Raw genomic sequence first — 27,438 nt, 5'->3', positions numbered from 1 at the left:
TGTATTGTGTTTAAAACCACTGGAATCTTTTAAAGCAAAGACAATGTCTTATTCATTAAAAAAAAAAAATCCCATCGTCTAACACTGTTCCTAGATCACAGCTATTACTCAATAGATGTCTGTTGAATAACAGAATTAATGAAAAATAAGAGATTAATTTGCGTTTATATCAGTGGATCACATCACAGTTCTTTGGCAGCAGAAAAGTTTCATAGTTCTATAAGGCAGAATTTAAATAGAATACACATTTTAAAACTATAATATATAATTCTGGAATAAGTTTTAGTATCCATTAAGGAAAATATAATATAGTTCAGTGTTCTAGTGGTAAGGCTGGATATTGTCTAGTTGTCAGGCTTATGCCTGAATAAGATAAGTGCTCAGCAGGCAGAAAAACTCCTTTGCATTGCTAAATGAGAAAATCAAGTGAGCCCTGATCACATAAAGAAAGACGTGAATGGTGCAAGAAATATAATTCTCCTCATAGAATAAAGTAATTAGTCATTATCTGAACTGGAATTTACATAAAATTCCTGGGATACACATTCACCTCTCCATTCTAAGAGTTAACAGAATAGATCATTGATAGGGACAACATAAAATGGTGGTCATCTTAATTTAAATTTAGCTATATATATGTAGTAAACACGTATATACACTTGATGCCATGAGAACGCTAAATATCTCAAATACAGCTATGAACCCAAATACCTAAAGCCTGATTCTTGCCATTTAGAATGTGTCTAACACCCTCATTTTGCCTGATTATCTCCTGTTTGCCCTTGTGGTGGGATTAACTAGAATTTATTAAACACTGCCTATATGCCATGCTATAATTCTTACAACTCCATGATGTCTGATACCCAAGGTAACATCCATCCTATGTCCCCACCCTGCTCTGTACCCCAATACTGTATGATGGACATCTCATCTTAGCATAAAACAGGCAGTGGTTTAAAGGAAATCATGCCACTTTGCCATGCATTCTCTGTTAGATTAAATTTTTCCAAGCACAAAGAGTGAGTTTTCTTATCATAGCTTGTTTTGTTTTAAAGTCCTTTCTACCTATTGAGGCACTGTCTATAACTAAAACAAAAGACTGGTCCAAAAACAATCAAACAGCACTGAGAGGGTCGTAAAGGTCAACAAGAACTTAAAAATTTAATTTTTACGATCGAAGTCACAGCAAGGCCAATTGAAATTTGACTGTATCTACTTTCTATTTAGTTGATAAAATTAACTAAATGAATAACAAATCCCCACTACATTCTGCTCCAAATCCAAATCATTAACTTTATCTTGATGATTTCACCAATTCCAACATAAAGCAATGATTTTGGCCTCAGGATATTAAGAAAAAATATTTTTTCAGGTACTATCATTTGTGTAATATTTTTATTTGTTGGTCTCATTTATGTTATAGTGTCACATACATACTCAAACATTATAAACTTGCATATTAAGACATTAAAATCTTACTTATAGGGACTTCCCTGGTGGCATAGTGGTTAAGAATCAGCCTGTCAATGCAAGTGACATGAGTTTGAGCCCTGGTCTGGGAGGATCCCACATGCTGCAGAGCAACTAAGCCCGTGCACCACAACTACTGAGCCTGCATTCTGGAGCCTGCAAGCCACAACTACTGAAGCCCGCGTGCCACAACTACTGAAGCCCACGCGCCTAGAGCCCATGTTCCCCAGCAAACAGCACGGAACCTAGAGCCCATGCTCCGCAACAAAGAGAAGCCACCGTAATGAGAAGCCTGTGTACTGCAACGAAAAGTAGCCCCTGCTCGTGGCAACTAGAGAAAGCCAGTGTGCACCAATGAAGACCCAACGCAGCCAAAAATAAATAAATAAATAAATATTTAAAAAATCTTACTTATAAATGAACATATATTAATTTAGACTCAGAGAAATAGTAAAAAAAAAAAAAAAAAATTATTGTGCTTCTGGCATAAATTTGATGAATCCCAGAAAAATGATCCATGTACTCCAAGGCATTTTAACTAGTATGATTATACCATGTATGCCATTACTTCAACAGGGATGCTTTCTAGTCTACGGAATAATTGGAAGCAAAACCCAGCAGGTTTCAAATGGCTCCAGCTGTGTTAAGTACTGACTGTGAAACAGATTCCCTCTCTTGTATGTTGTTTTGTAATAGAGTGATGTATAAGGTGAAAATCCCCAGATGGGTGGAGTTCCTATGGGTAATTCATGGGGAAGTAAATTAATAACAAAAACTAAAAGAAGCAAGATAATTTTAAAACACAACATGCAAATGAAAATGGTGAAATACACAAAATGAAAGATGAAGCAATTATACAAATATGAAACAATAGGGACTGAGATCAAAAGAAAATATAACATCCTATCTGCTGTTCTCTGATGCTGTTACAAAGATCAACTTTTCATAAATCCTAGATAACTCAAAAACAGTGTTTTAAACCTAAAACAGATTAACAGAGATAACTTGCTTTTTAAAAAGATAGTTTGCATTATATATATGTATAACTGAATCATTTTGCTGTATACCAGAAACTAACACAACATTGTAAATCAACTATACTTCAATAAAATAAAATTTTAAAAAAAGATACAAAACTTAAATTCAAGAAAACCACCAAAAACAAAACTTAGAGAACATGTATTAAATGAAATTGGGCACCTCTGTCAGTGGTAAGTTTGTATCCTTGGAAAAAATAGGCGAAAAATAGGTAAGTTTTTGGAGTGTCTGCCTACCATGGGCCAGAAATCTACATGCACCCATGTATGCACACAATTTAATAACAACCTTATGTATTAGGCCTGATTACATCCATTTTACAAGGTAGGAAAGCAAGAAATGGTACAAATGATATATCCTATGTGACACAGTTTTTAAAATAGCAGTTCTCCAAGTCATTTTTTTTTTTTTTTTTTACTTCAAATATCAAACTACTTTTTGTAGTAATCTCAGTTTTCTTCATGTGGAAAAGGAATTAAATAGGCCAAATATTCTCAAAGGTCCATTTTGAGTCTTGAGAAACTATTCTGTAAATTCTATTAGACACTAAATTTATCTTTCTAAAATTAATATAGTAGCTAGACACCACTTTCTATTCAATTATTATTTTGCTGCTTTTTATAGGATTCATATGTGATTCTATGGTGTCGTCTGGATGGCTCAAAAGTCTATTAAGTGAACTTTAATGATGACTTTTTTTCTCCTCCAGAACACACTGTCTCTATTAAGCAGATATCAAAGTGAATCTATTGATTATTGTTTAGAAGTAATCACTCAATTATATAAGTAATCAAAGGTTTAAATAAAAATTTTGGATGAGGAATTTTCGAAGAAAAGAAATCTGATCCTGTTTATGTTCATTCTTTCCCTTCTTATTATAGCCTAACATGAATAAAGATATTATGATGGGCAGACACAGTGGTGTGGAAGAAGTGAGGGAGAAAACGGAAACCACAGATATCTCTAATTAAGTGATATGAGAGTGTGCTCATGTACATTAGAATCAGCGGTTTTTTAACCCTCTGCTTCTCTCTCTCTCTCTCTCTCTCATACAAATGCAGAAATCACTAGTGAGTCAAGACACTGATAAAGCATATAAAGGTGTTAATTATATTTCACTGTTTACAAAAATCAAAATGTCAAAATGCAGAGTCTAAGAATGCTTACACTTGCTCATCTATAGGATGAGGTTAGGTTAGTTGGTCTTCACTGGACCTCCAGAAATATGAATGGAGGTGTCTAGGGAGATCAAAATTTCTTAGATTAGAGACTATGGGGACTTGTCAGCCACCAAAAAAAAAAACCCAAAACCCAAAAAAACCCTTAAACCTAACTAGAGAGTTTGTCATCAAGTCCCAGCTGTTGCAGAAGAAAATAGGGACAGTAGCTGAAACCAGACAATCAGAACTCTCCCCATATATACTTTATTTGTTTAGGCCTCGTCGTCATATGCTTACCACAGTTTAATCTTATGGTCTAGAGTTAGTTTACTGGGAGGTATTGCAGGAAGAACAATTTTGGGTGCAATGAATTGCATAATGTCCCTAATGAAGAAAATGTTTCAAACTTATATCTGGCCTAAAAATAGTGTTTTTCAAGTAAAAGTAGGCACATATGAGGAAGAAATACCAGTGCAGAGGTAAGGTTCTAAACTGGAAATAAATGCTTTAGCCATGTGACTTGAAAAAGACACATTTTCTGTCTCTCAGTCTCTATATAAGTTTAATAAGAATGGTAATGTCTTCTTTCTGTAGTTGTTATAGAGATTATCAATGGAAATATGCATATATAAGGCATGATTCCAATATCAGCTGATCACTCTCATTGGGTAAACATTTACTGAATGACTACGAAGTTCACTCTTTTAGGAGCTGTTGTAAGTTTAGTCTTAGAAATACAAAGGTAAGTAAGACATTGTCTCTACTTCGAGGGACTTTCTTATATTCTCCTTAATTATTAAGCTTTAAGTTATGATATACCAGTATTTTATTAACTTAGTTGTCATTTGAGACTGAAAGATCATGAGGAACCCGGGTTGTGTTTTGAATGATCCTGAATATACACCTGGGGTTGACACTGCATGGCTGGAGAGGCTACTCAGCCCCGCCAATAACAGATGGTCCTGTAGGAATAGTTTAAACCCTGAGGAGTGCTGCTCCCAGTATCATCCAGAAGTCAATAACCCTTAGCTAAAGCAGAATTTAATTGTCTAAAACAGAGACTTTAGGTGTCAAAATGATCCTTCTTAATTATTACCATGTTTAAAAATCAATCAGTGAATTCAGCATAGCTTGCCATCACTGCTTGGCAGATTTTGGGGTCAAGACCGTGAAGGAAAATGAGTTCATGTCAAACTAAAATATCCTGAAGACTTTATCTGTTTTTATTATGGTTTAATGTAATTTTGATACTCACTTCAGTGTGTAGCAAAAAAAAGTATTTTCATAAAAATTCTGACATCTTTTTTTATATTGGAAATTTGAATGCATTGAAACATTATTAATCTATACAGCTAAATTTATTATGATTTCTTAACTTTGAAAATGTTATCAGTATAAAAAAACAATTTTGAAAATTGCAAAGGAAAATCATAAATAGAGATTTTCTGTTTCTAGGAAGAATGGACACATTGTGGATGTTTTATTTGACCCTTTATGGATGTTCTAGAGCAAAATATTTCTGTTTGATTTCTTTTTTTTGGAGGGAAGATACACAGAAATAAGTTGGTGTCATTGTCATTTAAAAATATATCTAGAAATTAAGAAAGCGGATGTATATGAGGTAACATAAGTGAACAAAGTCCACCTAAAGAATGACAAGAAATGAAGCAAAGAAAAGCTGCCAGTCCAGGTGTGTTCACAGCTGACAAACAAGGAAGGCTACTGTGATTCCAGGCTTCCAATGTGAAAATCGGTTCAATGGCATGAATATATGACACAGGCGGGCATCAACTCACAACTCAGAACTCACTCCATTTTGTCTCCATTTGTCACTTGCACCCCCTACAAGAACTTTCCTGAGAATCCTATGCAGCTGTGTATTTGAAAGTCCTCAGCATGCAGCTGCTATCACATGGAGGCACAGGTTGGTTGCAACCTCCAAATCCAAAAAAAGCACCAGCACTTTTTTTCCTCAAGAAAAGATCTACAAGGGAACTCCAGTCAGCAGAAGACACTGTCTTCCTATAAAAGATACATCTTCATTATATATATCCTGTGTTTCCATGCTTCTCCTTCTTGAGGTTTATTTAATGAGGAAAAAATCCTCATTTACTGAATTGCAGTTGCTATTGTCTTGCACAAAAACTGTTTCGTTTTCAAAATCAATCATCTGTGATGATTCTCAACAAGTCCATAGTACCTACTGTGGTCTGCACATGGATTATATATATGTTTTCTAGTAGGCAAAAATATAGGATTTGTAAAATCTTTAAAAAATAGGCATGGCTATTTCCACTGATTTTATATCTAACAGGACCTGTCCTGTCAAAGACATTAAGCATTGAAGAACTGTGAGGCATTTTACTGAACCCTGTCATGAAAGTAAATATACTGAAACCCATGCATGTCTGGAATGAGTTGCTGTGCTCCAAATACACACTGTTTACAAATGGAGAAAGGTGAATTCTAAAAATACAGTTTGAGAAATGACTCAATAGCAATTCCTTTGAGGATCAAAGCACTCACTTAGTAGCCAGCCCTCTTCATTATGGTAATGCTACAGTTTTATAGATACCTAGGGTTATAATCTGATTTATGTTTAGAGGAGAGTATATACACATAATTGGGAGATTCTTCTAGGAGAGGTGAAGGCCACACCATGGACAGAGGTACCACGAGTAAGTATGAGAGTGCCTGCAACATCTATCTTGAATAATTAGAATTATCCAAGAGCAAATCTGTTCATTCTAAGGCATGTATTTGAGATTTTATTCTTTCAGACACATCCAATATTTCTGCATTTGGAAAAAAATAGGCAAGACTAATTCCCTAAGGTATAAATCACTCTAATGTGGAAGGGAATTTGTTAGCTAGTTGTATTACAAAGCCTTTACTTCATATTTAATAGGCACCGGCAATACCAGCATTATACAAAGCTCTCTACTTTGCAAATCTTTAAAACTCCACTTAATTTTCAGCACTGATTTCCTGCAATCTAAGAGCTTATGAAGGGTTCACTGTGTTCATACCGATGTATGCAAAATGTGCCAGAACTTCCCTGTCTGTGATGGCATTCATTTGGAAGTGAATCCCAAATTTCTATCACTGGCATGCTTATTTCCGACTAAAATAGATATTCTTAGAATGAAAGCTGAAGATTAGGAGGAAAAAAAGGAGGCAAAATAACTAGCACTGGAAGAGATATATGCAAATATCAGCTCAATGACAATTCTTCATACCATTTACAATTGAAGCTTAAAGACCCAAATACTCTGCAATCCATTAGTTTCTCAATATCCTGGAAGGGATTAGAGTATTTCTTAACTGCTAACAGACTGAAAAAGGCCAGAGCCTGGATATTAACAAAGCTGCATAATACTAAAATGTAGAGATGGTCAGATAGAAAGACAAACTAAGGAAGAATGTTAAAATACAAGATATTATACAAACGTGGTAAAACTGAACAAATTTCCATTCCTTCCTGCAGCCTACATAATTAAACATCTACATATTTTTTTTATTAACAAATATTTATTGAGTATATATGGTGTACTGCTGTAAAGTGAATGGTGTTTTTTTTTTTTTTTAATATTTATTTTATTTTTGGCTACACTGGGTCTTCGTTGCTGCACCCGGGCTTTTCTCTAGTTGAGGCGAGCGGGGGCTACTCTTTGCTGCGGTGCACGGGCTTCTCATTGCAGTGGCTTCTCCTGTTGCGGAGCACGGGCTCTAGGCGTGCGGGCTCTAGAGCACGGGCTCTAGGCGTGCGGGCTCTAGAGCGCAGGCTCAGCAGCTGTGGCACACAGACCTAGTTGCTCCACGGCATGTGGGATCCTCCTGGACCAGGGCTCAAATTCGTGTCCCCTGCATTGGCAGGCGGATTCTTAATCACTGCACCACCAGGGAAGCCCCCAACATCTACATAAATTAATGAGTGGTGAGGCTATAGTATACTCCTTTCAATAACAGATAAGTTAATTTCATATATTTTCTCAAGGAATTCCGGGATAATTAGTGTAAAATGACTAGAAAGAATCAATCAAATGTGCTTCACAGATCTTGCCTGTGCATGTATCTTCACCACTCCCAGCTATACAGGTGGTCCCAAGTCCATCATTTTAAATGTGATGTGTGTGTATAGCACTGTAATCAATCAAACCAATAAAGATAGGGGGGAAATATTTTCACATGCCATTTAAATAATGGATAAGTATGTAAAAACAAATCCTTAATGAATGACTTCAAGTTCTGAATGCTTTAAAGTTATATATTATGGCTCAGAAAATTCCAATTCTGCCACTATTCTTTTCTATAGGCAATAAACTGCCTATAGGACAACAATATGAGTGAGAGAGATTACGTATGGGTTGTTTTCCCAGTTTATTCCTGCCATCATTCTTTACTGTTAAGGAATGGGTAGAACTTATTTATGAACTTCACATTTTAATGAATCTTGACTTAGGGAAAAAAAGAATATAAATGAAAACCAAAATGTCAATCATGGTAATATATCTTTCTTGTTCTATATTTCTGATGGCTGACAGCCCAATAGGTTTGTATCAAACAAAGGCAAAAAGCATGTGTTCCTTTCCAATGAAATGTTGGACAGATTTAACAGCTATCTGAAATAACTCATGAAATCTTAAACAGTGAAGTATATTTCTTTTTGTAATTGAGACGTCATATTTCTACATTTGGATTTGCTTTTGTGATCCGATATAAATTTTAGGGGAGCTAACCTTTAAAAAGGCCATAACACATTAGCATTATTACTTATTGAACATGACTCCTATGCCTCTAGATACTTACAACTTTAAAGCGAGCCCCTTGTTGACTTGCATTCTTGAATTTTCACGAATACCTGGTCTGTGATTAGTGTCATATTTCAACAAACTTGATATAAATTTTAGGGCTCTGGTATGTAATAAATTCTGAGAAATATATTAAACATAAAATCAGCTGTCAGGAAAGCAAAAACTTAAAAATACACATAAAACAATTCTTGCTTAGTTTCCAACTACATGAAATATATGATATTAACTGATGTGTTAATATTACCGAGACAAATTTATAGTTTCAACAGAGGGTCCCCTTCAAGAAAACACCAGACTAAATTCAGAGAAAACTTACTGCAAGGATTTTAAGTGAAAGTGGTAAACAATCCACAGTTGTCTTTTTGCCTGTTTTAACTGCATGCAAGCTAAGAGCTCAACTCTGACAAAATCAAACTGAGAAAGTACTAAAGATGAGCCATGCAGTTGACATGGTCTCAAATTCTGCAAACACTCAATCTGGTACTGCTGGACCAACACAAGCACTATAGCTTTTCCCATTTGGTGGATTTCTGCATTACTCCACTCCCAACCCGCAAAATTTAGAAATCGAACAATCTAAATAACATATTAAAAATAATTGTGAAAACAGAGCTTATAAGAAGATAATTTAAAGGTTTTATTTTCCTATCTCAGTACTGTCATGTAAAATAATGTAATGTGAAAAATAATTCATGAAGATGTCATTTCTAATATTTTGGGTGTAACTTACATACATCTCCTATATGTCAATAAGAAAATGAAACTTTAAGAGTCAAATAATTCAGAGCTGGTTATGAGGAAATCTGATTTTAGATCTGAGCTTTTGTATTAAGTCCAAATTCTGTTTTACTATTTCATGTATTATATTTTAATTTGTACTATTATGAGAAGATAAATTTTAGCTTGAAATATTTAACTAACAAGACTATGCATATACCATAAGAATATAACACATTAGTATAAGTACAATATTTACAAGGTAATTTTAATGATGCCAAAGCCTGTTCTGTGACAACATGAGGATGACTAATCTGAAGCTAAGGGAACATCAGTTTATGGTGTTGCATATATATAGAATTCATTGCAACAAAATTAAAAAAAAATAAGATAATAGAATAGTTTAACTACTGAAATTATTTTCTCTATGTTAACAAGTGTTCAGTAATCAGTAGACATGTCCATGCCCAATACAGTGGTAACTTTTTACTTTTATTCTCCTTAAGGTTATTAGCAACAAAGGCTAAAATGTAACTTCAATTTTATACCTTAGGTGTATCAAACTGAAAAAATATATAAAATATTTGTCTCACAAAACCAAGAGGAAAGGTAGCCAGGCTGAATGGATGGCCCACGCTCATTTCAAATTCCTGAATGAATATCCAAGGGGTCTGGGTATCTACTAATTTCATGACATAGATCACTTAGCAAAGGAGTAGAAACAAAAATCACAACTGATAACATTTTAAATATAATTTGCATCTTGAGGAGCAATTTTTTTCCATATGCCACCTATGTTCATCCCTCACAGTATACTGCAAAATTTAACAGTTTAAAATATCTTAAAGTTTTTGCTAGCTTCACATTAGTTAACATTTGCTCCCTTCACTTTCAATTTCATTTTTCTTTCTTACTGTTCTAAATAGAAATTCTATGACTATCTTGTGCATTTTGCATGACATAACAGCATTTCAGTAACAGCTGCAGTGGGAGTCTCAAAAATGAGAAGTAATCATAAAAGTAATATAGTATCTCTGAATGATTGGGAATAAAGTAATTCCCTTTATGCTGTAAAAGTATATGTATACACTTGAGTATGGCATGCAAACACATTTTCAATATATAATTTCTTCAATATATACACAAATGTATATATGAGCAAATACTCTAGATTGTGAAAATTTAAAGTAAGGATGTTTAAGCTCTAAAATAAGCATTTCATTTAGAAAATTAAACGTAACTGTTTACCCCGAACCAAACTCACAGTACAACTATTACAAATTGTTTTATTACCGTAAGAAGTTGTCAAGTGTAAATAGGTCACTTTTTAAATTCTTTAACATTTTCATTTATACCCCTGCAAAAAGCACAATGGGGCCAAGAAAATTAATTCCCCAAATGCTGTCAACCAGGTTGGGAAACAGCAATAAACAGCTAACTGTAAAGCCTCCAGCTACAATAAAACTGCTTTCAATAAGAGCTGAACAGGTCCTCTGGAAATGATAATCTGAAAGGGAAAGGGGCTGACATTTCTCGTCCCAATATGCTGAGGCAGTGGGTCTCAAAGTGTGGTCCCTGGATTGGCAGCATCGGTATCACCTAGGATCTTGTCAGCAATGCAAATTTTCAGGCTTGACCCTAGTGATACTGAACCTAACCTCTGGGATTAGGGACCAACAACTCATGATTTAAGAAACATTCCAAATGCTTCTGAGACACCTTAAATTTTGAAAACTTAATATTATATTTTAAAAATCATACTTATTAAGGAGATATTTTCCTTTTAGAGAAAATATGCCAATGAGCTTTGTCATTTAAAGCCCTACTGGAAATGATAATGTTGTCATCTTCTCAACCTTATAACAGTGAACTTTGTTTATTTATGAAAAAATATCAAGATATAATTTAGCTCTTTAAAAAAGGGACATTTCATTCAATCTGTGAATACTAAGGATACTTCCAAAAATTCATAAAAAATAATTTGTGGAAGATTCAGTGACAGATTTGTTATATTCAAGGAAAATGAAAGTTTAGTAAAGTAGAGTGGTTGAGGAACGTGGTTTATGAGTGTTTTATAACACATGAGGGGATACAGCAGGGGGAAAAAAGTCAGACAAAATAAGAATCAATGCACTATAACCAAACTCATGGTGTAAATGTCAGACATTATGTTTTCATTGTACAGACAATACAAACTCATGATATTTAAGTTTGTTAACCCTTTGCTCAAGAATCTTGCATTTTACTCACTTCAACTAGCACCATAAAGTGAAAGTGTGTTTCTGTTAACAGCAATCTTTGCCCACTCAACTAAAAATCTTCACAGATTATACCTTAGTTTATAAATTCCTTTGAAAGCTTTTGTTGTAATAAGCCCCACTTTTTCAAAATTGTGTTGCTTCAGGAGCACATTTTGTATTTATGTGAAGCCGCTAGTTGAAGTGAAGGAGCTAAAAGAAAGAATTTTTACTTTTTAGCTTAACTAGGACATCTTTAATAACAGCCATATAGTTCAGTGAAAAAATAATTTAAAGGATAGTATATATATATGTGTGTGTTCTTCATTCATAGAAAATATGCCTCTTTCATAGTAAAATTGTACACATTTCTATCACCATCACCTGTCCTTACTTCCAGAAGTATTCCTTTTCTACAACACTGCAATTTTTCTTTCTCAGCATGAAAACTTCTAAAAGGTGTAAATAAGAAAAGCCATTTCAGTAGCTCTTTACCATAATAGTGAATTATAGCTACATTTGAACATTGAAATGCCTACAAGGAGAACAGCATAGTAACACATGGTCTCAAGGAATGTCTAAAATGCACTTTAGTTCCAGTTAGAGAATTACTCAGCATCTTATTTCAAAGATTACATCATACAAACAAATTTCCTATGACTGACTAAGCCTCGACAAAAGATCTTTCCCATACTTTGCTGAAATGCACTTAACGTTTATGTCACTGTACTATATATAGATTCAACTTTGGGGAAGAAGTCAGAAAAAGTGTGTCTGTACATCAATGCTCATAATACCCACCATACATAATATGAAAAGAAAGATGACGACGTGGGAATAATATCAGCATGTTTCTTCGGAAAACAAATTTCAGATTTTATATGAAAAGTTTTAAATCGTGTTATATTTTTCAAGATATTATGCAAATCATAAAATATCATCAGTATTTTGAGTGACTTTCCCATTAAAAGCAAATAATAAAAAGCCATGTTTTCTTTTCATTAAAATAGCAACTTTATATTTAAATCCACTTAGTTTCAAAAGTTACTTTTATCATCATGATTAACTATTTACCAACATTTATAAACCTCTACTAAACTCAGATATTTTCTTAACTTTAAAACATCAAACCTCTTTTAAAAAGCTCATGAAGTTAACATGAAAATAACTCATTCCAAATTCTATGTATATCCAGTAACTTCCGTATTCTCCTCTAGAACCTCCAAACTGACTTATTTTAATTCCTTTCATCCTGTGCATTCAAGCTCTTGTACTTTCTAAATGCTGTAGATATTTAATCTTTTAAGAAATGTAGATTTTAGTTGTAAAATCGTAGGCGTTATACTTAATGTTCTGAACGAATCTCTGTGATTCACTGCCAAAATGATTTTAATAAATATCTTACTACCATGAAACCTTAAAGTCACTGCAGAGCAACAAACATTGGATGGTGAGAGACAGAGTTTCAATAGACCATTCTCACCAGTCCCACCACCACAGGAAAAAAAGAAAAACTCTTGACTTTTCAAATACTAAGCAATGACTGTCAATACTATCCTGAAAATTTATCTTGCTTTACTTGATTCTCTAAAATCTGTATGTTCCTTATTTTTAACAAATTCAGATGGGTCATCACCATAGGTGGACTCAATACCAACAAAGAACTTGGATTACAAAATCCTAGAAAGTTGGTGTGTGAAAGCTGATCACAAAAGAGCAAGGAAATGAACTGACATGCTAGTTGCTCCAGAGCAACTATCATTAAATAAAAGGTATCTTTGGCCATAGTACCAGCTTGATCTTTCCCTCTCCCTTTCCTTGCTACTGTGGGATTGGCAGCTGGCCAGCACAAGGGACATGATACCCTAGTGCCATCTACAGGCTATTATTGACACTCAAATTTCATGGCAACAGACAAGCACCAGTGAAATAAATTAGACAGCGCTGCATTTAAATCTTTATTAACAAGGAATTATTAGACCTAAGAAAAACTAATTCTGGATTTGGTTGAAATATGAGTTTCTCAGCCTCTTAATCCCTCTTCATATGGCATATTTCACAGTTTAAAATGAGTTAAGACAGATCACTTATGCATTACTAAGATGAGAGAATATTTACAATGGATTCATTCTTTTCTGTATAAACCAGTTCTATTAGGGAGAAAGTATTCCTTCTTCTTTTCTTTTCTTTTTTTTTTTTTTTTTTGAAAGAGTACTTTGGCCATTGTGGACAATCTGCATATCTTTCTATTCAACCCCCAATTTACTATATTACAATAAAATCATCTGAAATTAAAGAGAAGACTTCCTATATGGCTTAGTCGCAATCTATCAACAATCATGTGCTTCACAGCTGATATACATTTAATATTCTACTATCTTTTTTAGAGACTAAAAAAAAATTAACCCCTTTAGCAACCACAGCTGTAACATAATTATAGTCACACCTTCAAACATCATTTAAAACTTGAGATTTGAAGGTGACTTTTGAGATCAAATGGTAATGTGAAAATCTTGAAGCAGTCAATTTGGAAACCCCAGGAGCAGAATTTGGCCTATCAGGACAGGTTTTATTCTTCAGCAAATGTTATCTTGGGACATTTTGGAATAATTTCCTCTTTTCATCTTTTGCCATTTGAAGGAAACTGGGAGTTTAAATAATTCTCAGAACTCAGAAATTTCAAAGCTGTTCTAAAAATTCTTGACTGAGCCCCAGAGGAATAGAAAAGGGGTCAAGTTTTTTTTCCCCTCTTTATAACTAAGCTAAAGTTAGACCAAAACAAGAGACACACTGGCACGTTAATACTGGTTGACTGGGCACTTGTATGCAGTACTTATAGACCAGTAAAAGTGCTCATTTACCTGTCTGGTGTGTAAGGGGCCCTTTGTCTTGAAGCCTCCTTGGGAACTGCACTCTGAGGCACTGAAGTGATCTGAACTAGTGGAAGAGCGTTTGGAAAGGGTGTCACAACCCCCGACAAAGGTGTTGTCCAACGGGAGCTCCTGAATCACGTGATGCTTTTTCACAGAAACCGGAGTGTCTGGTTTAAGATGGAAAGCGGGCTGTGGAGAAGCGGATTTGTAGTGCTTGGCCAGGTCAGGGCTGTTCGGCTTGAAGGTGGTTGGAGGTGCCGGACCCCAGTCAAATCTACCTATGCTTTGCTCTTCCAGCTCAGCCGGCAGGCTTATTGTCCCATTGATGGGTTCGTGAACTGCATCATCGGGTTTGGACTCTTCGATGGTAACAAAGTTCAAAAGAGAGCTCTTGGGAGACTTTCTTTTCTTCCTTTTCTTTTTCTTGTTTTGTTTGTTCTCCTGGTTGGGGGACATCCATTCGGCACCTTGCTTGCTCCTCTGAGCTGCTTTGAATCTTGATGCATGGCGACAGCGCACCAGAACGGTGACGAAGATCACGACGATGACCACCATGGCACCTGCGACAATGGCAATCATGATGGTGAGATAGTCCTCGTTTTGATAGGGTTGGCTGCTATCACCTATGTTCCTGTCCAATGGGGTCTCCATAGTCCTGCGAATCAAGTCATAGATATAGGAGGCATTGCCAGCAGTGTCATTAACATAAAGAAAAACAAGCACAAGTGTGTGCAGAGACTTAGGGTATCCCAGGTCACTTATGTTGACCACCAATCGGTGCAAGCCCACATCAGTAGGTGCTGGTTTTTCTTCCAGAGTGATGTTACCTGTTACTGGATCAATCCGAAACAGGCCTTTGTTGTTCCCACTCACAATTGTATACTTAAGTTCAGCATTCATCCCAGTGTCAATATCCACTGCAAAAACTTCTGCTATCACGGAGCCAGGAATGGCTGAGAGAGGCACCAACTTAAAAGAAGTATTAGAAGGTGGCGAAATGACAACTGGACTATTGTCATTGACATCCATGACATTTATAGTTACTTTTGCAGTAGAGGAACGGGGTGGTTGTCCCCCATCAGTGGCTTTGACATCGAAAGTGTAGGAACTCTGCTGCTCTCTGTCAAATGAGACATTTGACTTTATGACTCCAGAATAGGGATCCAACACAAAATTATCATTGTCATTTAAAATGGAAAGAGTCACAGCTTTATTCTCTCCAGCATCTGCATCTGTCACTGTGATTACCCCCACGGTACTATACTTTGGCAGATTCTCAGACACAAAAAATTGAAAATGATTATGAGTAAACTTGGGGCTATTGTCATTCTCATCCAGAACAGTAACTATCACAGCCGCTTGGCTTTGGAGGGGAGGGGTCCCATTGTCCCTGGCAGTTACTGTAAAAATGAATCTTTCTTGTTCTTCTCTGTCAAAGACTCTGGAGGCTGTCAAAACTCCTGTCTTTCGGTCCAGATCAAAGAAGGAGGCATTCGGTCCAAGCTGATAAACAATATCTGCATTTTTCCCACTGTCTTCATCTGTGGCACTAATAGTTGTTAAGTACAACCCACGTCGGTTGTTTTCAGAAACTGACAGCTCAATTACAGGCTGGTTGAAAATTGGTGGGTTGTCATTTTCGTCCTCAAGCTTAACCCTTACCAGAGCAGTCTGATTTAAACTGGGCTTCCCAGAATCAGAGGCAACAATTTTAAAGCTGAATTCTTTGGTGCCCTCATAGTCCAACAAAGAGGAGGTCTCTAACAAATATTGGTTGTCGTATACTGCCTTCAAATGAAACGGGACCTCTCTTTCAATAAAACAGATCACTTTGCCATTCACATCTGTGTCCTTATCTGAAACTGTAATTAGGGCGATCTTTGTATTGACAGGATCTTTCTCAGACAAATACACTGTGCCATTGATGGGACTTATAATGTACCTGAGGTCTATGTTTGGAGGGTTATCATTTACATCAGTAACATTGATGGTAACCGTTGCTCGAGCGGGAGTGGAGCTGCCATCACTGGCCAGCACTGTCACTTTGTGAATGGCTGTCTCCTCTCGATCTAAGGACCTCTGAACTGTAATCAACCCAGTAGTATTATTTAAAGCAAAGAGTCTTTTGGTTGCAGGGGCGACCTGGGCACCAAAAATGTACCGGATTTCAGCATTACTGCCTATATCTGCATCAGTGGCATGGAGCTGAATTACAGAGGTGCCTACGGGAGCATTCTCTGGAATGTGCACCTCCACTTGACCCTCTTTAAACACTGGCCTGTTGTCATTTACATCACTTACTGTGATCTGCAGTATGGCTGTGCTGGATTTCTGTGGAGTGCCTCCATCCTCTACTTTGATTTTCATCACATAGGTATCTTTCTGTTCTCTGTCCAAGTTTTGCTGAACAATCAATTGTGGCCACTTCTCTCCTTCCGGAGTTTCCACGATATCCAGTCCAAAAACACTCTGCCCATTTAACAATTCATAATGCTGTACACCATTGAAGCCTGTGTCAGGATCTGTTGCTGATGGAATTGGAAAGCGGCTGTTGATCAAAGTGTTTTCTGGGATGGAAATATTGATGACAGGAGATGGAAACATGGGGGCATTATCATTGGTATCCTTGACAATTATTTTAATTTTGATCAGCCTGAAAAAATCATTGGGGAGGATCACCACCTCAAGTTCAAAGAAACACTCATTCTCCTCATCATAAGAGGCTCCAGCACAGAGTTTTTCTCTGTCTATTCTATTGGAGGTCGTGAAAATTTCGCCAGTGCTACTGGATACTTTCACCAAAGGGGCATCCCCAGCTTTAGAAACCAGTCTGTAGACAAGGCTAGCGCTGGTCCCTGTGGCAGCATTGATGTGAGAAATGTTCAGATCCTTTGGTATGTTTCCTATGGGCACATTTTCAGGCAATTCCTCTCTAATAGTGTAAATAAGTTCTTGAGCTATTGCAGAATCCAGCCTTAAACAGGCAATCAGAGCAGCCAACAGGTAAAAATCCCTCAGGTCCATGATAATGTATTTATTTTCTTTTCCTGGGTTTTAGGGTTTAAAGGTTTCCACTGAGGAATGATGCACAAATTGCAAGAGGAAGCGTGCATGGGCTGGAGGATGCATTACATCTCATGACTTATTTGGAGACAGCCACTGTCAACACAATCATATAGACAATATTATTCTTCAGTAAACAAAAGCACACAGTCACGAAATATCACAACACATTTTCCCACTGCATATTAGTAAACATGGCAGTTTGTTCTGCCACTGTTTGCAACTTAACTCTGTGGATAAAAATACTAAATATCCCAGGCTTGTTGCATTTGCCCAGAGAAAATGAAATTATCTACTTTTGAATTAAAGACAGCTGCTATTTTTACCTGTATTCACCCACACTGTTTTCAGGATACTGTTTAATTCAAAACATGCGTTCTTGTTCTCCTCTTCCCCTCCACCACCACCACCACGCCCCCACCCCCCATCTCCTCCCATTCACACCCCCCCTCCCCCCGGCTTACCCGCCTCCTGGCTTCTAACCGACCTCCCTTAGTTTTTTGGGGAGCCAGTGAAAAACACTAACTTAGCTATGGTTCCTGCTAATTGCTTTCTCACATGTCATACGTGATGCGTTTTCTTCTCTGCCACACTGAGTCATCTCTTTCTTCTAAAAAGACTATCTTTTTTCTTTCCTCCCAGTTCTTCAACTGCCTTCTAAATACATTTTTACTGGGAAGCAAGCATCCGGACATGCTGCTGCAGCGACAGAAGCAAGTCTCTGGCCACTGTATAACCTCATTGCCTAAAAGCACAATACCAAGACCTTCAGTTTCTTACCCAGACCTTGCTCTCATTTCTCCATGTTGCCAAATTATCACCATTAGAATTAAGAAACACATTAAAACTTTTAGAATATATATAATAACATAAGATTCCTTATCCTAGAGGTGGAAGAGAGTGCCAAGATATAAGTGAAACGCAGCTAACATTTCCATGTAACAGCACAATATTTTCTACTGAGCATCAAAGAGGGGAAAAAAACGCAGTTTCTTAACCCCGATCTCCGGTTGTAGTATTAGTAACATCGGCCACACGTAAATACTGCAACTCAATAACGCAGGTAAAAAGCCTTCTGCTTAGATGCCCTCCTAACTGCAATTTAAACGGGTGCAAGGCTCCAGACAGCTACCTACTTGAGTAGAACTGGTCAGTACCCAGGCTCTAATCTTCTCGGCATTAGGCTGCACGGTAGCTGATGCCCGCGATTAGTTCCGGCAGAGTGATGCAGGTAGGGATGCAGATACAGCCTAGTAGGTGAGCTCTGCCCCAACAGTCTACCCAACTACAAACATCCCTCGTCTACACCGAGGACATATCTAAACACAAAATTTACAATTGTGCATGCGAAACTTTACACTTACGTTAGTTGCCTCAACCTTTCCCCTTTCCCGGTATGCTGCAGTTAGAAATGAGCTGTTCCAACATATAGAAAGCCATGCGTCTGGTAGCACCAGTTTGGGGAGAAATCAGAAGCAGCAAAACGTTTCCTCCTTGTAAAATGTGTTGCTTCGGGCTGGCAAATTAGCAACTCCAGAGAACAAATTCACAGATTTGTCGTTAGTCATTCTCTCCACATTTCGTCTCTATTACCCACGGGGTCTGAGCTCTTCTGGTATTTAACGCACACACAACATCCAGTTGCACTTCTTCAGCTCGGGGGTATTTTCCACAGCATCAAAGATACCATTTCCCTCCGATGTCAATACTGCTTAAGTCTCTAACTTCTTGTAGGAAACGTCAGAGTTGGGGTGATGGTGAGTCTCTGGCTGCTCTCGGGGTGGGTGACAGTGCCCGAAAATTCCTAATTGGTTATCTCTTTCGTGCTTCGGAGACTCTAGGGCGCTCCTTCCTGTCTGGCACGCTCTCCCTCTCTCCCTTCTCCTTTGCCCCTCTCTCCTTCTCTCTCTGAACTGAATTTCTTGATAGAACTCTCAATAACCCAGAGGGAGGGCGTGACGGCCTAAGCCCCTCCCCCGGCCCCTGATTGGCCCGTATCTTGCGGTGCGGGCGGCCGCAGCTGGGCGTGGAACAAGGCGCTGACTATCTGCCAGCCTCTCCTCCCCATCGCCCCCTCGGCAGCCGCGAAAACCCGGAGACCCGATCCTGGCCCCGGGAGAGCCGGGTTCCAGGAGGTGCACTGAGCATGCCCAGCAGGGTCCGGCCCGGGAGGGAAAAGGCGACGCTCCCCAGGCCCCCGCGGACGCGGCTCTCACGGGCGCTGAGGGGCTGGCGGCTGCTCCGGACGGCACAGGGCAGCGAGCGGCCGAGACCCGGCGGTCGCACGAGCAGGGGGAGCGGGAGGCCGGCCGGGCGTGCGGGCGGGGATCCGGCAGCCTCGGGCACCGTTGCGGGCGGTTGGGGGATGCCGAGGCGGCTCAGCTGCCGGCGCACGTTCCACACTTCTCTTTGCTAAATGGAGGGACCAAAATGCACAGATGGGAGAGTCCACCCGGGGTCCAAGACTCACTGTCGGCCCTCGGAGGAGAGCACGGCCCAGCAGATCCCCGGAGCGCGTTAAACGGGCTACATTCCCGGTGCCGCAACTAGAGGCTTTTGCTGGCGAGGACATTGGCAAGAAGGGCAGAGAGGGCGGATAGGAAAGGTTGGGACGGAGGATATTCGAATCTCAATCAAGACCGGAAAGAAAATTAATTTGAGCCCTCCTTACGTGCAGGGTGACGGAAGCTGCCGGGAGAAAGGGAAAATGACAGCCTCTGGGATCCCCTAGTCACCCTAGTCAGCCCTAGGCCAGTCTGCTTAGCGGGGCGAAGTCTTGTCTCCAGTAGCAGGACGGGCCGCGGCGGCCGATCCAGGCTGTCCTTGCACTTCTGCTCCCGCCGCGCCCAGAACCTGTGAACCCGAGCTCGCCCGAACGTGCGGCTGCGGCAAAAGCCGCTTCACCTCACCTAACTGCAAACTTTGCTCGGGAGAGGCTGGAAGGAGTCCTGTCCAGCTGCTCCCCAAGCTGTGGAACGTTTCCTTTCCTCTTACACTCTCTGCTGATTCCAACTTGACATGTAGTACTTGTCTTTCCCTGTGCAATTCATTTCTCTGACTCCTGTTCCGTCGAGTATCCTCACGCGTTTCTCATTTTCATGCAAGAGCCGGATAGAATGACTCTCGAAAGTCTTTTTCCTTAAATATTGGCCCCGAAAGCACTATCTATATTTGATTGATCTTTTAAAATCAGTAAACCACGAAGGTTTGTTTTATGGGTTGTACCTACGACGCCAGATGCCTGAGTAAAGTTAGAAGCATTAATAATAGTAACAGTTCACTTGGAACAAAAAATATAATATTTTTTTTGCATGACCTATAAAGGTTGTCTGAGAAGGTCTTAATGCATGATTGAATAACTTGTTCTAACTTACAGGGAGGATAAAGGGCATCTATTTTAAACCTCCGTGTTTCCCATTCTGTATTGGGCTGAAGATGCCTTGAAGGCTCTTTCATGTAGTTATGCACGCGATGGCGTGTTCGGGAACACCTTTTGTTTTTGAATACAATGGCTTTCCTTTTTAAATATGAACACTTATTTTTAGATATTTAAAAGTAAAAAAAAAAAATCACTAAGCAAACCTACCAAACTTAGATACTGTATAAATAATTCCATTATTTAACCAATTCATTTGACATTGCAATTTTTCCACATCTATGGAAATGTAAGGATTTTTTTCGGACTTTTCCTCAGGTGAATATACACAGTAAAAGTGCAGTGCCTCAAAGCCCACTGTAAAATACATGAATCCCATCTATGTGAAATATAAAACAGGTTTCTAGCAGACCATAGGTTGATACTGTTTTTAAATGGCTAGATAACTCTTATGGTAGTATTTTGTATGATTAGAATATACAAAATTTAAGAACAAAAAGGACTGCTTAAGTAGCTAAAAAGTCAAAAGAAAAATATTACCTCATACAATAATGCCAGTGAGTTGAAGATTCTTTTATTTTACCACAGTGAATGATCATTTTGCCGTTCACAAAATCTACAATTAAAGCTAGTGCATTTTTCCAATTGCCACAGATTTTATGCTCTGAACTAGTTTAAAATGGTAAATGAACCATCATTCTGATACATTTACAATAAACATAGCAGCACAGCCACTTTCCAGTTCATTTTGTAAGCATCAGTTATCTCACACTCTTATTCTAATCATACCGTAGTCATTTCAAAGTCACAACACATAGCTTAGCCATAATTAACATTATCACTAAGTGGAATTGTTTCTGTCTGCTAAGGGGTAGTTGCTTGTAGTCAGGACCCATTATTATCCTATGCTCATAAATGAAATCTTAGTATGAACACAGATGAAAGTTAAGGAAGAGAAAAATATCATCACATTATAAAAAATTATGACCATGAGACTTCAATTAACAGAAACCACAGGTCAAAGCCCCAAAACAAAGCCCATGTAGATTCCTTTCAAAGGCCATTGAGTATAATATAGAAATAGAGCTACTGACTTCATTGCATTCCATCTTATGGGTGTTTATTTGGCATGTATAAATTAGTGGGATTCTTTAATCATAATAGTTTTACCTCTTAAAGCTAGAATAGTTGAAGCTTGTTTGCCCTATTATATTTCAACTGCTAAACTCTTGAAGGAGAACTGTTATTAGAGATCTTATTAATATTCCTGGAAGAAAATTAAATATGAAGGGTCATTTTCCTAACTCTCTGCTATCTTAACTTGAGGCTTCTGCCCAAACCACAATATAAAATATTTGCATATTGAGAGCTGCTCACAATCCACCTCTCCTAATTTTGTTTTAAAAAGGTATATCTGCATAATTATGAATTAGGGAAATGATAATATTCATTAGTTTTAGTTTTCGTAGGGGAACATCTATTTTTTTTTTTTTTTGCTGAATTTTAATCACCTTTTTCTTTCATGAATTTAATAAAATGTTAGATTCTCATTTATATGATTTCCAGTACACATCTTCCAATATACATGTTACATTTCTGATTAGATCTCTTCAATTAACCCTTATACATCTTTGTCAATGCATGTTTTCTACAGCAAGGAATTATCACCTGTGTTGTACCTGATTAGTACTTTAAGAATTATGCCATCCAGGCTGTAGTAAAATTACCTTCGTGTTCTCTGCCGGTTATATAGGTCATGGGATACTTGTGAAGCTAAGTCACCTTCGGCCAGCTAAGCGAAGACTAAAATACTATTACAGATTTATACAGAAAGAGATATCAAGTTAGTAAAATTATTTTATATTGCAAGAATTTAATGTTGTTTATATATTTAAACAATAATTTCCATGTAATGGCATTTAATAACCTGAATTACTACGCAGTTCAGTTTGTTAATTGGATTTTCACCTATGATTTTCTAGTTACCACTCAGCATTTTAAAATTACATTTCACACAGAGATCATAAAAGCTTTTTCATGTTACATTTTCTATAAATGACATAGACTGTGGTATTTGGAATGATCAAACGACCTCCTCAAGGATTTCAAGACTAAAATTTTCAACTCTAATGTACTAGTTCTATATTCCAATCAAAGGTAAAAATAAAATAATAAAATAAAATAATAAAATAAAATAAAATTCTATTGTGCCCTGTACTTCAAAAGTTCCTTTAATCCAGATGTTTTCTTGTGGCTAACCGACATTAATCAATCAATCACAGGGACTTTTATGTCACAGCAGGTTTTATTGTCCCCATTTCGCGGAAGAGGCTAGACTATTGTACTGTATTTCCTGGGGGTAGAGCGGGAATTGTGTGAAAAATGCTAAGGGTTATTTGTGTTACCACTATTTAGAAAATGACAATGCAGAATTTTAACACCACAAAAAGAAAATTAACACCTTTTAAAGCTGCAAACTGGCAAAGTGTAGTAAGCTCCTTGAATCATTCTTTTGCTCTACTATTGGCTCTTTTCTTTGAACATCTTTCTTTTTTTTTTTTTTCTTTTCTTTTAAGGAAAACTTAGACCAAGGTATTCAAATGACAAAGAAAGCAGGTGACAAGAAGCTTCACTCTATTTGAATGACTGAACTAAATTTATCCCAATTTGCTATATTTTTATCACTGACTGATTATAGATGTCAGGTTTGTAGCTCTAACAGTTACTACAATATAAACTGACATTTTCCAGTGCCACTATTTTATCATGATTACTATATAAATAAAGAAAATATTGAATTTTCAGATTTCATTATTGGTTGTTTAAGACTTCATACAGACATAGCTCTCATAACAAATGGTTTCCCCATTACACGTAGGGCTCAAGCAATCACTTAGGAAACATGAAAAACTGGTTTAATGATAGTAAAGAGAGAATAAATATAAGTTTAAATAATTTGATCATTTTAAAATCATGTAATTTCAAGGGAAATATACAAAACTTCCTATTCTTGTGTTTGTATGATATTTATTTTTGTAAGACTTGTTCAATTAGAATATCAAGTATGATCAATTCATATTTACATAAATGATAAATGTCCGAATATAGCATGCACATTATTTGAAAGCACCTCTATTTACACTAAAAATAGAGATAGAAAAATGTTGAGATAAGAACATGTTTTAAGCACAAATGCATTTGCCCAAAGATAATTGGGAAATTATTTTTCATAGATATTAGAACTATTTTAAGTTAAAATATAGTACAAATTTTAAAATTCTCTTTCAGTAGTACTATTTCTTATCATAGGAATATGTTGTTAAACATAGGAGTTTATATCACTTGAAACAACATCATTCTAGTCACTTTCATTCCTTGTTCCCCTCCCCCCAATTTCTTCATGCATATGTTTCTTTTATGCCTATTTTCCCTGTCCTCTTTAAAAAAAATAATAAGCTCACATAATATTCTTCTAGGCGCCCAATTTGTTACATAATGTGCATATAAATAGACTTACTAATATAGGGCAGGATAGATAAGCCTCATTTTTCTCATATAGTCTCCTCACAGGGACCAAATTCAACCGAGAGTCCCCCTTGAACTGAATTAGGATGAGTCAGGGAGACCATGCATATTCCCTTGACTCCTGCAGCCTCTATATCACTGATGACACCCAAATAATGGAGATAGGGCTTGCTCAGCCTTTACAAGACAGTGATATGCTTTGCTTGGGATTTAAGTCAATAACACTCTGCTTACAAAAATTGTGTTTTTGTGTGTGTGTGTATATACATAATTCTTTAAAATAATGTTTTTTTCTTAAATGAAAATCTTATTTTGCAGTACACACTAATACAGTCCTTAAAAGATCCTAAAATGCACATCATCTTTTCAAGCCTATGCTTATGAATTGACTGTGTGTCAGCCTCAAACAGATTGGTGAATTTTTAGAATGGATTAAAAGAGCCTCAAAGAAACTTCTTGGCTGTATGGAATGGGGTCATCATAAGAGAGATTTATTTTTTTAAATAGCATGTTACAAGAAGCATTATACGTGGAGTTTACAAGAAAGACTAGTTAGAAAAGTTTTCCTTGGAAAAATATAACTTGTAAAATATAAGAAAAAGCAATAAATACCCCAAACAATTTCGAAATTATTATAAACATTTCTTTATGTCACAAAGATATTTATGCAATGTGTTTATTTTGGGGAGTGAATTGCACCCATGTTTGAGTGCAATATCAGTATATCTAAGGCCTAATTGCAAATTCATTGTTTAGTTTTTAAAAGTAACAACTATACCAATGCAAGTGTCATTAACAGCTATACTGGAAGAGTAATGAAACAAAAGATTAACTATCTTCCAATAATATTTGTCCCTCACTATGGAAGTAGGCTGATTTTTAGTGTATTACAATAGATAAGTAGATCCTAAAGACCAGGTAACACTTTAGGTAAACACCACAATTCGTAGGAAAAAGTGGAAAGTGAGAATTACATGAAAAGATTATAAAACACATATGGGACAAATTTAGTGTCATAAATCTATTCATTAATTCATTCAAAAATCTAATTTAAAGACCACACTATGTAAAAATGCCTAAAAATCTCTACTATATTTTAAAAACCATCCTATAGACTCAGCATAGAAATATTCAAATAGCTATATTTCAAGCATAATTCAGCTGAGGGTTCTTACGGTTCCTTTGTTTGCAGTGAGGAATACTATACTGTGAGTCCTTTCTACTTTGATAATTCTCATCACAATATCTCTCCTTTATATTTTAGACTTTAAAAAATTTGCTTATTACATTAATCAATCGTTCTAAGGCTCAGTAGCAAGTTCTTGATAATATACATAAATACACTAGCATTTAGTTGTGTCTAATCTTCATATTGTTCCAGAATGTTTACTGAGTTTATTATCATCAACCAAGTAGTATACTAAAGTTGCCTTCTACTCATGTGTCAAATAACAATTAATTAAACTGCTCTGTGTTTCTTAAATTTTATGTGAATACAAATTACCCAGAGATCTTGCTAAATTAAAATGCAGGTTCTGATATGTTGGATCTGGGGTGGATACTGAGGTCCTGCATTTCTATCATGTTCCCAGGGCATTCTGATGTTCTTGATCTGTGGACCACATTTTAAGTAGCAAGGACCTAAAAGCCATTTTAGATACACAGTGCCATGGCTCACAGAAAAACAAAACAAAAAGAGCATTGGAAAAAGCTCTATATCTACCACTGTACTATGCAGGGATTAATTCTGTTACCAAGCATACTTTTGACACAAGTGCTGTTCAGGGGCACAAGAAATTTACATATCACTCATGTACTAAATTGATTTAGTTTGTTTTCTTCCCCACAGAGATTAGATATCTTGAGCTAAATTTTTGTTTTACTTTAACTCACTGGGAGTGAGGAAGAAGCTGTTTGGAGCCTGGCCCCCTTTAGGGGAAGGCAGGCTGCATGAAACAGAGCAGGAGTACTTTGGGCATTTACTGAGCAATGTGAGGGTACCAGGCCACTGAACGAGTACGTGAGGTGTCAGCAAGGAGGTGATAGAATACATGTGTGGACTCCCAAGCTCACAAAGGTTTCCTACTTTTTTGAAATGATTTTCCCCATATTCCATACACATGAAAAGCAAAGCAGCTATAGCCACATGGTGTGGACTCCTCCTACCCTGCCAGAAATTGGCATTCCATTTTGACAACACTTGATTATGCTTATGAAGATACTAAATTCAAGATGGACCAATGAACCCCTTTATCGCAGAACCTAGTTCTACAACAGAGATACTCCAAGATCAATCTAATAACTTTCTGAACAGGAAGTGATGTATACTCAGGAGTAATTAGAAACAGTAGTTTTCATTACATAGACCAGAAACCCAAAGGAAAATTGAGAGAAAAGAGTTATAAAAATGAAGATGATGCAAAGAAGGAACCAGAGATGGAGAACCACTTATGGTAGTTAATTAATTGATTCCAGTTCATTGTTGATGTCCGATTATATCCCCACCACTGCTTCTTAAGAGCTATTAGCTTTAATAATAGCTATTACTTGCAACCAAGAGTCCTAACTAATATAAGAACTAACCACAGCAACTTGGTAGTTTTGCTTGACTCTATTCCTGATTAACTTATCCTATGAAGGACTAAAATATGAACTATGATAACATGATTTACTTGTTATAATTGTAAGGGAGAATAAGAAGAGTGAAAAACAATCAAATGTTTGCATTAGTGGTTTTCAGCTTGAGGTGATTTTACCCCTTAGGAGACCCTGTAGTGGGGTAGAAGCCAGAGATGATGCCAGATGTCCACAATGCATAGAAATGCCCCTCCCCCACTTACCCCAACGCGCGGCGCGCGCGCGCACACACACACACTCACTCAGGCACAACCCAAATTATTATCTGGCTGAAACTGGCTGTAGTGCCAAAGTTGGGGAAAACAGATGTGTAGCATTTGCATTTTTATATATTATGATTAGTTTCACCAAATTTATTTCTAATTACATCTCTTAATAGCCAAACCAAGAGTTAAAATATTACTGGAGCTCATTCGATGACCTTCAGAAAAATGGACAAAATATGTTATAAATTATGTCTCTGGAACACTAATTGAAATCTGGAAAAAACAAATCTCTCTTCCAACCATTAGTGACAAATTTTCAATT

The 27,438-nt window shown here is 37.0% G+C and overlaps 1 protein-coding gene across 4 annotated transcripts in view; it reads right to left on the bottom strand.

Annotated features, from left to right (window-relative positions):
• The window catches only part of PCDH9 (protocadherin 9), a 986,051-nt gene extending 966,769 nt beyond the window's left edge, over positions 1-19,282 (bottom strand). For all 4 annotated transcript variants that reach the window (XM_027092277.1, XM_027092279.1, XM_027092280.1 and 1 more), the window contains exons 1-2: positions 18,737-19,282; positions 14,298-17,468 (exon numbers count right to left, since the gene is read on the bottom strand). In XM_027092277.1, coding sequence (XP_026948078.1) covers positions 14,298-17,333 — 3,036 coding nt within the window. In that variant the 5' untranslated portion in view covers positions 17,334-17,468; positions 18,737-19,282. The remainder of the gene's footprint in view (positions 1-14,297; positions 17,469-18,736) is intronic.
• Positions 19,283-27,438: the final 8,156 nt, after the last annotated feature.

This window comes from Aethalodelphis obliquidens, unplaced genomic scaffold, assembly GCF_003676395.1.
Source record: "Aethalodelphis obliquidens isolate GAN/ISIS:26980383/991018 unplaced genomic scaffold, ASM367639v1 scaffold76, whole genome shotgun sequence".
NCBI classification, from domain to species: domain Eukaryota; kingdom Metazoa; phylum Chordata; class Mammalia; order Artiodactyla; family Delphinidae; genus Aethalodelphis; species Aethalodelphis obliquidens.
This window is presented reverse-complemented; position numbering and strand designations above follow the sequence as displayed.